This window comes from Saccostrea echinata, unplaced genomic scaffold, assembly GCF_033153115.1.
Source record: "Saccostrea echinata isolate AGI-Se365-2 ecotype Australia unplaced genomic scaffold, CSIRO_AGI_Sech_v1 ptg000027l, whole genome shotgun sequence".
In the NCBI taxonomy this organism is placed as follows: domain Eukaryota; kingdom Metazoa; phylum Mollusca; class Bivalvia; order Ostreida; family Ostreidae; genus Saccostrea; species Saccostrea echinata.
The window spans coordinates 7,244,834-7,261,014 of NW_026889776.1; the positions used below are offsets into that span (position 1 = coordinate 7,244,834).

The 16,181-nt window shown below is 34.9% G+C and overlaps 1 protein-coding gene across 7 annotated transcripts in view; it reads right to left on the reverse strand.

Moving 5' to 3' along the window:
* The window catches only part of LOC133193468 (atrial natriuretic peptide receptor 1-like), a 265,764-nt gene that overhangs the window by 64,695 nt on the left and 184,888 nt on the right, over window positions 1-16,181 (reverse strand). The window contains exon 1 of one of the 7 annotated variants that reach the window (XM_061329424.1): window positions 10,419-11,266. The exons of the other annotated variants lie outside the window; for them this stretch is intronic. Within the exon in view, the coding sequence (XP_061185408.1) occupies window positions 10,419-11,133 (715 nt within the window). The 5' untranslated portion in view covers window positions 11,134-11,266. Of the gene's footprint in view, window positions 1-10,418; window positions 11,267-16,181 lie in introns of those variants that run through there. 7 annotated transcript variants of the gene reach the window in all.

The window sequence follows — 16,181 nt, forward strand, 5'->3', positions numbered from 1 at the left end:
CACAAGTAATGTTCTTTTAATCTTTCGTCTGACATTTCGGAATTTGAATTTCATGGCTTCAGAGATGCTATATTCAACATATAAACTCAGGGTTGTCAAAGCCAGAGGAGACTAATCGTTTGTCAATGAAACGAAATCGAAAGTGGAATAAGGTCTGTGTGTCAGAATGAAACGAAATCGAAAGTGGAATAAGGTCTGTGAATAAGAATGCTAATCTTCTAATGATGATTAATAAAGATGATTATGATACATTGTAATACAGGTTTGAAGACATATATGATATAATTTAATAAAAGAAGTATTTGAAGCAAGCAAAAGCAAAACATTGCTATTACATTCACGAAAGTTTAAATACCCCTGGTACATCCCTATTACATATATTATGCATGTTGAACCTTGTAAACTACTTTGCACGTACATGTACATGTATGTCACATGTATGTCACATGTATGTCACATGCATGTCTTAAGGTTCAGCTAGTAGATCTTGTAAAGGATTATTTACGGCTTTCACTGTATTTAACATTGATTACAATCAATAGGAAGCTATTTCAGTTGTAAGGGGGGGGGGGGGGGTCAACTTAACTGGAACAACTAAACAACTTCGGTTTGACGGAGCACAAAGAACTAAAAAATCCTTGCCTACGAATAGTAATCAGGCATTTTTAATGATCCTTATTAATAATCATAAAGTGTAGCTTCGTTTCTATTGTATAGTATATAAAATATATTATGGTAAAATTGTTGGGGAACAGGTGGAGGGTGGCACTGCCCCCCCCCCTTTTTACGGGCCTGAACATAACATTTTTGTGCAATGTCACATTCATACTTAAATTCTTAGGCGATAACTTACACCACAGTGGTTCAATACGAGTTATGTTTATTGTGATCGGCTTCGGTCGATCACAGTTGATTACATGAGAGGCATCCGGCAAATGTAACCAACTGCGCACACATGACACAATGGACTATTTAGTTTATTATGCACTGACAGTTTCACGTAAATGTCTTTTAAGGAACTTTTTAATGCATTTCCTTTGAAATGCAAACAATGAGTTTTATCGTGAATAAACTTTATATGCGCAAGAATTTCCTTAACTTCCGTAATGAAAGTACACATTTTCCCTGTTTTGTACATTCTGTACCTTTACGTAGGCCACAATCTTGACATTTGAATATTACACTTCCAGAACATTCCATTAACAGAAATACTTCTCCACAATTACCTAGGACACGATGTAAGTTATCCTTATTTACCCGAAAAATCCGGAATACTCATTAGAGGAAAAAAAATTCTTCGCCTAGAATTTTTATACCTCTGAATGTCGTTTTTCAACGAATCTCAGTAAGCAGCGAGAACTTTAGAGACTCGTTACTGTTCAACGTACAGTGCACGTAACAGGGAAGAGATATTTACTCGTATAAAACATACACGTAACATGGAAGTAATATGTACAGTAGTGAAAAAGTAAGTACACGTAATAGGGAAGTGATACGTGCATTATGTACAGTACATATAGGTAACAGGGAAGTGATACGTACAGTACACGTAATAGGGAAGTGATACATACAGTACACGTAACAGGAAAGTGATACGTACAGTACACGTAACAGGGAAGTGATACGTACAGTACACGTAACAGGGAAGTGATACATACAGTACATGTAATAGGGAAGTGATATGTACAGTACACATAACAGGAAAGTGATACATTCAGTACACGTAACAGGGAAGTGATACGTACAGTACACTTAACAGGGAAGTGATACATACAGTACATGTAATAGGGAAGTGATACGTACAGTACACATAACAGGAAAGTGATACATTCAGTACACGTAACAGGGAAGTGATACATTCAGTACACGTACATGTAACAGGGAAGTGATATGTACAGTTCACGTAACAGGGAAGTGATATGTACAGTACACGTAATAGGGAAGTGATATGTACAGTTCACGTAACAGGGAAGTGATATGTACAGTACACGTAATAGGGAAGTGATATGTACAGTTCACGTTACAGGGAAGTGATATGTACAGTTCGCATAACAGGGAAGTGATATGTACAGTACACGTAATAGGGAAGTGATATGTACAGTTCTCGTTACAGGGAAGTGATATGTACAGTTCGCATAACAGGGAAGTGATATGTACAGTACACGTAATAGGGAAGTGATATGTACAGATCACGTAACAGGGAAGTGATATGTACAATTCACGTAACAGGGAAGTGATATGTACAGTTCACGTAACAGGGAAGTGATATGTACAGTTCATGTAACAGGGAAGTGATATGTACAGATCACGTAACAGGGAAGTGATATGTACAGTTCACGTAACAGAGAATGATACAGACCTTATAATTTTGTGAATATATCGACAAAGGAGAGTACTTGGGATTTATATACAATGTATACGTTCCTTTCCTACATGCAAATAAAAGATTAAAACAAAATCTAAAACATGAGGCGTGAAGGGTAAAATTAAAATCTCGTTGGAATTTTTAATCAATTTCGGTTCCTTTCACTAAAAAAAAAGATATCATGTGTATCAAAGAAGGAAATACAGATGGTGTCTTGCTGCATTTCAACTGTTTGTCGCATTCTTAAACTATTATTCTCATTAAATTACAAGATTAATTAATTAAATTAAAATATATTATATTATAAAATTAATCGCCTACGCTTAATTATCCTCAGTACTAATTCATTTTAGTCCATTAAGCTAATGGAACCGAAAAGATGTGAATTTTATATGGCCAGTTTAGATCCCTCTTGAGATTTGAATAGTTTATTATAGCCGCATGGGTTGGAAAAAGGGAAAGGACGATCAGACAGCTACTTGTATATAGTTCCATACATCACACAAGCACACACACACATATGTATATATATAAAATCCCCCTTGAAAATATATAATTATCCCCCTTGAAATTTTTCAATGCATATATTATTATATAAGTGGTCTTATAATAAATTTCTTCCAGATCTTTTCATTCTGTAAATCGTGAAACCCACAATTAATCAATCAATTATCTTTTACAATCGAATAGGTCTAAATAATTCTTTGAAATCAAATCTTTTACGATTTATTTTCAGCATGCCATTATACAACTTTTTAAATAGAGAAACGTCAAGTCCTTTGTATGATAAGAATATTTCTTAAAACAATTAAATATTAATTCTCTTTCTTAACCTCATAAGAAATAAGGAACATTAAAGGTTCCCCCAGTAACCCCCCCCCCCCCGCCTCCGTTACACGAGCCCCGGGGGGAGTACATAACAGTACTAATTTGGTCAAACCTCACCAATTGTTTGGTTGCTTCACAATGGCTGCAAATGATGAAGAGTGAATTTAATTCTTCCTAGGAATACCTTTACCATTTATCGATATTTTAAAGTACTGGCACGTTATTAATAATGAATAGTTCAATTTCACTCTATTTACAATTTCAAGACAATTCTAGTTTACTACGGTCAAAGAAAATGGTTCCCTTTGATTTCTCTTTTTAGCAAGAATAGAAGAAAAACTATGTAAGAACAGATTTTAATTGTGAACATATATAGTTTTTCAACACTCAGGAAATTGATCTTGTATATAGCGCATGTACAAGTCATGGACCTGTACCATTTACTCGGTAACACGTAGACGTTTTATTGCCTGACGCCACGTGCGTCAGGCAGTATAAGGATTAATTTTTTCAAGATCCGAAACTAAGCGATCATTCTTAATGAACTAAATTTTGTGCAAGCTGATTTACAACGGAATTTGTTACCTGCATTTAAAGAAAAACAGTTTACAGAAGAAAGAATCATATTACTGATGCAAATTATTGATGTGTTTAATTCCTTCAGTTTTTTGCATGCACATGCTTATTCTTTGCAATTCTTTGTATGGACATGTCCGTGTAACATTTTTTCTGCGTTTCTAAACTACTGGATCAGTCCATTTGCCTTCTACGAAAGGGGTGTCACAGTCATTTTGCGACAATTATCTTCGCGCCTTTTTCTTGGAATGTTCTATTGAATGGGTGTGATAACTTCTATGGAAATAAATAAAGTTTATTCTTTTAACCTGATTCTTAAGCTTTAGATTTTTTTATTAACAGTAAATTATATCTCATTTTTTTAAAGAACACATTGTATATGGGCAGGTAACACTAAAGCAATGGATTCGCTGATTATTCTTACTATTTATCCTATACGTGGACTAGTCCAATCTTCTCCCTTCACCTAGTAAATGGGACATCCCTTCTTGATTCACTGTTTTCCATCTTTCCTTTCAATATTACATTTATTTATTAAGTACGTTACAAGGTTAGGCTTTTAAAAAAGCTTAGAAAGTCTGCCAGTAGCATATTACTGTGACAACAGTGTAGGTCAGTACCCGTAGAGGAATGGGCTTCACTCCCATAAGGTTCTAAGTAAAGAATCGGCAAAATGAAGAAGACATCATGATCTACACTGGTTTTCATTTCATAAAAAAGCACGTTATTATAAATTATGAGAAAGGTCCTGAAAACGATTGAAAAGAAAAACTGAACAATTTTAAAAGTGTACAAAAAGATGTATTTTAAACTCATTTATAATACATGTACATGTATATGGTAAGACATCATCGCGTGAGTTTTTTCCGGAGGGGGAGGGGGGGTGTGTTATTAGTATCCTGTTTTGCTCTAGCTATAAACTGTACAGGCCATTTACTTTGAGTTCTAGAGCAGCATTGAAGCATTTTTGTCTCAAACACTTCAAGACAACTTTCCCAGTTAAAAGTGTTCATAATTTATACTTCGTCGTCGAGAACGGCGGAAAAGAGACCAGTCTATAAATAGGGGCAGTCTCATCAATCTATCACTGACGAGAGTGTGCATATGACGAAGGGCGCCCTCTGGTAAGAGAGTACATGTAATATGAATTTCTTTAAAATGAATCATCTAACTATTTTCCCCAGAATTATAATCTACGCTAGGGCACTTGCAGTTTCATCCCAACGGAACTAGTCAGCTCGTGGGCTAACTAGTAAATGACCAAATAGTGGCATGTCTTAGATATTCGTTAATCTGTAGTATTTGTTTATGACATTTGAGAAAGTCAATTCAGGCCAGTGGGAATTTCACTCTGAGGAGGCACAACCATACATTTTCAGTTGGTGGAGGGGGCACTATGAACTACCAAAATTCCTTGACAAGCAAAAAAAAAGTCATCAGACATTATTATTGAGGGGACACAAGCATATAGCAGCTATATTTTCTATTGTATTCTATATATCGGCAAAATTATTGGGGGGGGGGGTGCCCCCTCCCCCGGTTCCTACGGCGATGCAATTGTACATCAAGATTGTGTAATGAAGTATCGCAACTATGTCCCTCCTTGATGAAACGTTTAGCACCTCTCTTGCTTATACGTTCCATAGATAATGATTGATTAGTCAGGCAAGCTTTTTGAAAAGCTATTACTTGTATATCGTAACGTTTCTTATCTCTCTTTATGAACGAACAAAAAAAAAAAAAAAACGATTTCTCTACATTTACGTGTCTTGATATCAATACCTCGATTAGACTCTCAACATAATTACTTATTTGTCTATTTATGTGATCAATGAAACACCTGTTATTTAAAACATTTTTTTTTTCTGTCATCTGGAAAAATTGAATAGAATTCTACACCGGAAGTCACTGTTGGTATATTGTTTCTATATGGATACACACCGTCATCTGGAAACATGATGAAGAGATGAAATAAATCAATATCTATGTATTTCAATTGTTAAATTGGTTACACATGTAATTGGTATGTTGAGAGGAAAATATGTAAGAAATATTGTAGCGCAACAGTTATTACTTACTTTAAAAACTTTGATTTGCTTAAATATATGAAACATTCGGATGCATTAAAAAATGTTGAATGTTTCTTTAGGAAATGTATTATTAAAATATGCAATAAATTCAGCATTGTCTTGCCGTGTCTGATTATTCAGCGGCTGGCTTAAATAGCTCGTACATTAACCTATTCACCTTTAATACTGAATACCTGATAGACAATACGAATAAGATAATTAATACTGGCATTAACAGCAAGTGATAGCAATCGCCAATATGCATTCTTAGAGTCAGATGTCGAAACGCATCTACTTAAATCTGCTTACCATTAGAAAGTGCGTGTTCTCCCATGACAAATAGCATTTGACATTCATTTTTATAATGCCTAAAACTCAGGCAAAATATTCTGAATCAGTAAATATCTATAAGCCACTACAGCGAGCTTTCCTAGCACAGGCACTTGTTTCGGTAATAAATTTTTAACCCATAGTATAATAATAACACAAGGTATCTAACTCCGAATTACACGGAGTACCCCCTTCCCCCAGAATCGCACTCATTTACACTTTCAGAGGAAATACACTGACAAACTGTTTATACCTGTGTTTTCTACGACAATTTATCTACACAACCATATATGGCATGCTTGACTTTATTTTCTTTAGTCTACGTAAACAGCGTAAAAACTCTGCTCGTCGAGTGGAAAAGTCGAATTCAACCATGAAATGGTATGTGCTAATCCCGCACAGAGATTTTGATTGGCTAAAAATCTGTTTCTAAAATTACATCGGATAAACATCGTCATGTTTTCAGGGAAAATCAGACGTAAACAAGTTCTATTTACTCATGCAATATTTAAACACTGGAATTGAATTTTTAAACCCACTCATTTTTTAATTTTGTTCTCTGTGCGGGATTAGCACATACCATTTCATGGTTGAATTCGACTTTTCCATACGACGAGCAGTTTTGACGCTGTTTACGTAGACTAAAGAAAATAAAGTCAAGCATGCCATATATGGTTGTGTAGATAAATTGTCGTAGAAAACATAGGTATAAACAGTTTGTCAGTGTATTTCCTCTGAAAGTGTAAATGAGTGCGATTCTGGGGGAGGGGGGTACTCCGTGTAATTCGGAGTTAGATACCTTGTGTTATTATTATACTATGGGTTAAAAATTTATTACCGAAACAAGTGCCTGTGTTTCCTAGAGAGAGATCAGTTATTTAGGGTCTCAATCTACATGAGTTATGTCACCAAAATTCAGACAGCAATCTTGACGGATTTCCTGATTACTGTACAGGATACTTTTTTATGTTGGGTAAAAAATAAATAAATAAAAAAAAAAATAATAAAAATACATATTACTGCACTATACGTACGTGACTAAAGGTTGGTAACTACTGGTATGCATGTCATTTATTTATCCGAAATTTACATAATTATTAAAATATTGATAAATTACAAACTAACTCACGATCTCAGATTAAAACATCAATAATTACATTCCACATGCATTTTCCTAAAAATTTAAGGTGAGCTTCGGCATTCAAAACATCAAAACACGAATTGGGGGGGGGGGGGTTCAAAAGCTAAAATATATAATTATTATTTATACGTCACAGTCATTGAATGCATTGAAAGTGCGACGTCATAAGCAAAAAGAAAAGAAAATTAAAATTTTCACTAGACAGCTGTCCGTGTTATGACACGTTGGACGTCCAAAATTTACAATTCAATGCTTAAATATTTGAAAGTGAATTAATGATACATTTATAAACGAATAATTTGTACAGGTAAAATAACAATTTTTAGGCTTTAAACACTTTGAAGATGAATATTTAAAAAAAATCTTTAAAAATTATGATTTCGCGCCCCTCTTTTTGTATTCTTTCTTTCTTTGCAGGGTTCTCCATGAGCTGTTTATTGTGTCGGCCCCGACACAGTAAAATTTCCCCCGACACAGTAACGTTTCAAATTTTATGCCTGCGACACAATAATTTTTTTTCTCATATTTATAAATGATCAACCTACACTTAAACTGTATTAACTCTTTCTCGTTTTTTTTAAAAAATATCTATATATCAATGACAGCTAGAGTGTATATGGTTTTTGGAATAATGGACTGTGCGGTAATGGATAACATAATTGATCCCGACATTTATTTCTAATTAAACCTAAGGGCATTATATGCTATAGATCCAATAAAATTGTTTAATTCTATTTCGCGTGAAGCGCTCACAAACCATACTGTATGTCTTTTAATTCTAGCTACCACCATAATCATGGTTTATATCTTAATCTCACACGTATTGAAAGAAAACAGGAACACAAGAGACTCTTTGCTGTAAGGAATACATGAACAATAACACAAATTATGTCCTATCTCATTTTCATTCAAATTTCAGAGATAACATTTTTTTTTACCTCTTTAAATATCATTATATTTAAATAATCGTACTTTGTATTACATGTATACATATGCCATTTGAAGAATACATGTATTTCACAAAGGACATATCATCTCCACTGCATTAAGGCCAGGTAAAATTAAACTTTAGATTCTCATCCCCGCCCGCCCCTCTCAAAGTGCCCCGCCCCGTTGTTTTTTATTTGGGTTCTTGGGTTTCAAAAGTATTTACATGTATTTTTTACTCAGCAAGAATCTGGGTCAAAATTTAAGAGTTATCTCCCGTCTGTATTAAAAGTCGCGTGGCGCTATTTATAGCACAAAAGTCATGGGAAGAAAGGAGAAAAATCGGCAATAAAAGCAGTTTAAGATAATTTGCCAGGATAGAGAAGGCAGAAAAGCAAAAATAACATAAATACATTTAGATACCATCAGTGGCATGAGCAAGTTTTTAAAGAGATTTTAACCAAGTAAAAACAGACGAAGAAAATGACATCTGGTCAAGGTATAACTTAAGTTGTATGTGATTTTTTTTTTTTTTTTTTTTTTAAATCGTCGGCAGACGTTAGAGGATAATAATGCTAAGGAAATAGTAAATCTTAAAACTGTTGAGCATAGGCTTTTCAGTAGAACATTTTACAGTTTTAGACATCCTGTTTTGCAAAAATGACATATTTTAATGTTGAACGTGTCAAGTCTCAAGAACGAAAGTATGAGGACAGTGGAAATCTGTGATATTTCACACAAAACAAAAGGAGTTGTTGATAAAACTAAAAAGTATTTGGAGAAAGGCTGATGAGAAGTCGTAACTACTACATACAGCATATGCAATTTATTGGGATCCGCACCCCATTTTGTGTGGCGTGTGCTGTATCTGTGTACTTGAAAATTCATTAATAAAAACTATAAATATTAATATTCTATAACAAGAATATTCGATAGATATTTAAAAGAATAAACAATAAAATATATTCATATTGGCATTAACATAATGTGAAAGTTTTGTGTAAGAAGGGCGTTATGTAGATATTTTCAATAATAAGAAATAAAAAATAAAATCCGCCCACCCGCCCCAATTTTTTAGCAAATTAGGATGAGAATCTAAATTTTAAATTTATGTGGCCTAAAGCTCTTAATTATTATAAAAAATCACCAAAATGAATATCTATTGTCCGGATTACAAAGTAAAGGAAAAAGATTATGTTCCGAATCTTTTCTGGATATGATACAATTTTACTAAGAACCAATAGCGGTTTGATGTCTTCCTATACGTGTTTTTATGAGAAAATTGGAAAAAATAAAACAGTATAATGGAAAACGCTACAATCTGTATTTCTCATGAACACGCTACAATACGGTATTTCAGACAATTTACGGTATAAAATGTTGCGATAAGGTCTTTTATGCAGTTTACTGCCTTAACACTGCTATATGGTACATATGTACATGTATTTCAGACATTTACGGTAGACAAAATAGTATTTCAGACAATTTACGGTAAACGTTTACAGAGTGGTGTCTGGTAATGGTTACTTTCTACAATAATGGTGATTTATACCGTCAACATTACAATACGGTTTTTAAGGGACATTTCAAAGAGTTTTTACTATAAAGTTTCAAGTTTTTATGTAAGACAAAGACCCCAACTGGGGTATATGAATACAAATGAATACAACAAACTAACACATAAGCATGAATGCATGAATGAGTGGCACTAATGTTAATTACTATATACATCTATAGTTCAGAACATCAGAGTATAGAAGGCCTCTGCAAGTAAAATTTAATCTATATGTACTACAACATATGTTAGACGGTAGTATTGTTATTATTTATTTATTACTAACAACAAAATTTGGCAAGTCCAAAAATGACTTTAGTGTCATTACAATTCAAGAGGCCATGAAATTTGATAACAATAGGGCTAGCATAAAAAGTATTTGGAACAATTTTTTTTCGTTCTCTTTTTGAAAAAAAGCACATTCTAAAAGGAAGTGGAGTTCATCTCCTAAATTGTTATAGGAAAAGAGATCACAAATTCGATCATCTCTGTCAACCCTTTCTCAATTGGATAGAAAGATCTGTGCGATGCATAATAAGCGAGATTTGTCTCCCCTTAATAAGTGAGATGTGTCTCCCCTTAATAAGTGAGATTTGTCTCCCCTTAATAAGTGACATTTTGACTTACTTCGACAGGTGAGACTGGCCTCCAGGAGTATACTCTTGAGGTTAAACTGCTCCATATAGTTGACGTCTATCTTAGAGTTCCATCGCTGTATGGACTTATCCAGTTTATCAAAAATAGGCTTACACAGAAAATACGTGTCTGCGTCCCCCAAACTGGGAGTCACAATATTGTTATGATAAATAATTCCAATTTGTCGCCAAGAGAACTCAGAGAGAATAGAGAGAACTGCCTCCGCTGTGTTGGAGTAAGACCCACTCAAACGAGTTAGGAGTTTGAACTTTTGTTTATCTTTAAAGCCCTCCGCCCGGGCCCCGGGGGTAATTATGGGGATGTGCCAGTATGGTGAGTATCGAGCTATCGGGGAAACGGCGTAAGTACACATAGGGCCAAAGAATACATGAGATTCCTTCTTATAATACATGTCCATAGCCAGAAGCGGTGCCTGGGTTTCGGAGCAGTTGGAGTCTCTGTAGTTAATGATGAATTTAACATCCCTCACTAGCCCCTCTCTGGCTACCTTCTCTATCCCTATCTGTATGGCCGTCAGGGCCTGGGACTTCTCAGGGATGTCCTCTTTCACTCTCTCTGCTGGTATCAGGACACCCAGTTTAATCTCTACATCACCCCCCACCAGACTCGGACCAGTCACCATGGCTAATAATCCAAAGACCAAGTAGTCAATTAAGACATCACCACTCATTAGAAAACTGTACATTGTTCTATACAACACCGGCACTGTAACACAACAATAAATAATTCAATCCCCTTAACTAGGTACACACAGATACTCCAGAAAAGAGGCTTGTTCCTATGGGTTCAGAGTCGTTGATCCAATGCATCCAATAAATGTCAGGAAAGAAATATCTAGAGTATATTATGACCCATATTCTTACTTATCTACCCTGGAGAACTGGCTCTTGCTCGGACAATTCGATTTTTTAATTAATATTAAGACCGTCACTTCCTTTACCCGTGCAAGCTGCTGTGCCACCTGACGGATGAGACTGGAATTGTAGTGCGCCAATGATTAAATACCAGCAGAGTTTCCGGGTAAATTACGGATATCACATTTTTACTTTGTAAATGGAGTAAGTTCGCATGTATGAATTCAATGCAAATCTGGAATCAATCCTGATACATTCTACAAGTACATTTAATAATGAATGGGAATATGAAAAATTCACGGCTCGATCGTGGCGTGGCATACGCTATATTAAAAATCAATCCATTTAAAGGAATACCGTGTTGGATAGAAATAAAATTCCTGTTAAATCGTTTAAGGATTTATCAGTCACAAAAGTTGAGATTCCTTACTGCCTGTTTGGTAGAACTATGTTCGCCTTTGACAACGCCTACTTTCGTCAGAAGTTCCGCTCACAGAGGAGACAGTAAACGCCAGATACAGCATTCATAACGAGTGTCCATCAACATGTGATGGACCAGGGTACAGAGGATGGTACAATCAATAGATCCCCGGACAGGTGAGTCAACAATTACAACAGCTCCACCAAATCAAGGTAAATATAACAATATCAATCGTTATGGAATGTTACAGATTGTATATTACACAGAAAACGCAATGCAGCGTCACTTTTATAATAAAAATCCATTAGATCTGAGAATATATAGGCACAATCAAGCACCTGTTGCTGCAGCTTTATAGAGCGGTTTCAATGAGTTGTTTTTTGTTCTGAGAACGTTTTGACAAATTCAATGTCGTCATCGGAGAGATCTAGCAGCTCTATTTCACTTTTTTCTTTCGCCGTCCCCAGAGAGTTTTGATTTCCTTGTAATTGAGTGATGTTCTGTAAGCATCTGTGAGATGAGAATAAATATTGGGACTTGCTACAGTAATTACCAATGGTGAGGGAGACTGGGTATGATAAAATCCTCCGGGATCGGGTCTTTGTTCACTAAGATGGACTCGCTATTGTTGATAAAAAACTTCATCAACAAACTGTTTGCAAGCCCTTGATCAAATCTTTGAACGCCTTCAAATGTGAAATATTAAAACTTATTCTTTTCCTCCAAATGATATTATTCTCTGAAAACTTTTGTCATCTTGCATTTCAAGAATAAGAGAACTTTCTCTTCTGTGCAACTAACTGCGTTCAGTATGCAGTATGACATATAGTGTTTAAAATGTGCAGTAAATTGACCCAGTTCGAAGTACCGCAAAATAAACAATGCTGTACAGTGATTTATTGTTTATTGTGTTATAGGAATCATTCACTGTTAATTCCTCTGGTCCGGATCCGATGTCCCAGCCCGGTTCCCTAACTAGCTTCGTCAGTATAATTACAACAACATTCCGTCAGTGTTGCGATCCCTCATTAATGGAATTTCCTCAGTCTAGTTCAAATCTCGTCCTGCATTCTGGTCTGCTTAATTTCCATACAGACGATTTTGGTTTATATGGCATTATGATTTTATTTGTGTCTGATACTTTAAAACCACACGCTTCTTATAACCATCAAACAAACGCTATCATAATGCCGAGGTCCGGCTCCAGAATTTAAATGTAACTGATTTAGCCTGTGTAAAAAAGATGTGGTATTTACTTATTCTGAACGGGGAACTCAGAATTATTTTTAGGCATTCATAATACTAATTCAATAAGTATAGGTTTATGTACAATAGCATGCCGGTACCTTCAAAAGTTATTAGCTTCATTTCAAATTTTCTACAATAGAAAAAGAGTAGCTATCTAGAACAGTTTGAAAGGTAGAGCTGTCTCTAGGCCCTTTATATTAGATATCACCTCATAAAATATTGCCTAGGATATTTCATCTATTAGTTTGATACGTACTCTAGATTTATTTATTTATATCGAGCGTACAATGTTTATACATAGGTACTGCAATTACTTTGTTTTGATTTTTTGTAAATAGAAACGAACAAGGGAAAGAAGGGTTTGCACATCAAAAGCACAACCAACAGAAAAATACTACATCATTTGAAAATGAAAATTTATTATATCAAATATTTTTGAGGAAAAAAGTATAATTGCCGACGTAGATATTTTGATTTGGCCACCTCCCACGTTCTGATAATCTACAATTGGTTGCAATATCAGCTAAAATACCAATTAAAGAAAGAACGAAGAGCGCTGGGGTAAAACATGAATAATTGAAGCATCAATAAACACACCAGAGACGCCGATGATCAGATGGGGTGATACTATCTAATAAGCAATTCTTCCTAGCTTTTATGTATATTTATCTAAAGTCGCAATTAATTAGCCATCAAGGTGATCGTCATGAAATATTGAAGGACTGCGTACGGTTGACCCAATGACGATTTCCCCGCGAGAAGGCACAGTGTATGAATAATTAAAGGAAGCCCTAACGTGACTTTCTGACACTCATGTTTTCATCAATTAGTTGTTGATAAGTTATTTTCTGTCAGCTCGTGGGATATTGCGACGGGTAAATCTTCGATAGCCCAGCAGAGAGTATTGTTTTGGCATCAAAGTCAGTTTTAGGCAAAAATTAAAAGTGCTACTGATCACGGCATCCTGTAGCTACTCAAAAGGCGCTTAAATATGTTGTGAATTTACACAAATCTTGGTCATCTACAGGCTGTAAAGATAATGTTTTTCTGCACGAATTTTTAGTCATTTTTTTTAGTATCGGAGTAGCTTTCTGCGATTGATTGAATGATTATTTCAAGCAATAACTGCCATGTAAAAATCGGCAAAAAAACTGTCATGACTGTAGATATATGTATACATGACGTAAGATGTGCAAAAATGGACCAACATGACGAGTACCTATAGAGCAGCATTTTTCAAATAATGTCACTTTTTATCATGTAAAACAAGCAGACATTCAAATCATAGATCATAATTTATCTTAACATTAATCAACCTGATAACGAGACCGTAGCGTCACTAGCTAGATTAATATGCTGGAAGAAAACTTGCGATTGGGCTTTTCACATTTCTTAATTTTTTTTTTATATTTATCATCGAAAGAAACAACACTTCAGAAAGGAGAAACATGTTAGAATAGCCTCTAATTTAAAATATTCGGAGTCTTCCTTCTTATTTTATTGAAAGCCTACAATTTCCGCGACTGCTGAGTATCTTACATATGCATACAGATGTACATGTAAAATTTAAACCATTATATGTACTGTCACAAAAAGATGAAATGTTTACTGTACATAGGGGTTATTATCGCCCTTTCACACTTAAAAACTTTAAATTCGGCCAGAAAAAGTTGTGTTAAAGATAAAATTAAGTTTCGTTTGAATTCGTCCCGTTTTATAATTTTACCCATTTGCCACAAGGACCAACTGAGCGAAAGAGGGGTGAAAATTTCCCCGTGCACAATATGCATTACGACGGAACAATATCTACTTTCGTATTACGTTAGAAAAATCGCAAAACAGGTCCAAGATATGTCCTAACGCTATATCAAAAATTTCATTAATGCTGATTTTTTTTTTTTTTTTTTTTTTTTTTTTTTTTTTGCATGTTTACATTTTCTTGCTATGATTGTAGCTCGCTGGTCTAAAAAAACTGGGAGGGACCACCTGATCTCTGATATGTCAATTTTTTTTTTCCCGGAGAGCTACAGTTCTATAGCTGGTTTTGATTTTATTGTTGTTTGTGGGGGGTTTTTTTTTGGGGGGGAGCTTTGTTTTTGTTTTGTTTTTTTATTTGTTTTTGTTTTTCTTTAATTGTTATAAGACACCTGACACCTACCATTTTCCTATTCGAAATCGCGCTCATTTTCTATCGAGAACCTGTTGTACGTGAACGAGACTAAGAATGCATTTATTACAGCCTCTAGAGGTCGTGCGATCTTCGATATGTGGATGGGATTATATTCGAATGCCAACGTGCGATCCAACGACCAATAAAGCTAAAACTGTATATAAAATATAAGACTGCATGTGGACTCATAAAATCCACACAAAAATGCCCCGGAATTCAAGAATGGATCCACGACGGGCTTATTATCACAGACCAACCGAAGTTTAATGACTGTTTAACTTCCATTGCGCTTATTTAACTTCTTCATGCACTTGTTGGCATCAAAATAAAACTTTTCTTTACATTAGTTATAATGTAAAAAGGTTATAATTTATCCCTGAGTACTGGATTTAACTACCTTTAATTCACAAATCAATTCTTTTCTTTTTCACATACTGTGACAACTATCCTGATTTTTCACTAAAGGGAAAAGGTAGGTGGCCCATATTTTTAAACTAGTAACTGGCCACTTTCTGTGAAGTCTTCAAAAAGTTTAATTTCCTCAGTTTCACAGTTTAAGATTATTTTGGAGGGGATTGAATGAAGATATGGGTATTAACAGTTTTCTGTCACAGCAAGGAAGGCCCCGGACAAAGACGAGATGACAGTAATGGGATTATTGCTCCGGTAGAATTGCAAAGCCACTTCATTTTACCCATGTGAACTCCTAATCCTCTAAAGACCATCAAACGCAATTATATCCAATACTTGGTCATGTTCTAACGAATGCTTAAAATCATCAATGTCAGGCGCATCCTAAGAATTAGATCATGATACCTGACAATAATTTATTGTGGAACTCATTAACTTAAAAAAAATGTAAGACACTTAAGTTAAAGAAAGGGGGTAATAATTTTAATTGGTTACAAAGTTTTTAGTACGAATTTTGCTTCAAATTTGCGAGCAAACTATATTTTGTTTAAACTGTCAGGTCATACGACATTTAGGGAAAACCGGTAAAGATGCGATAGCAAGTCCGATGTAGTGTAAACTTCTCTGTA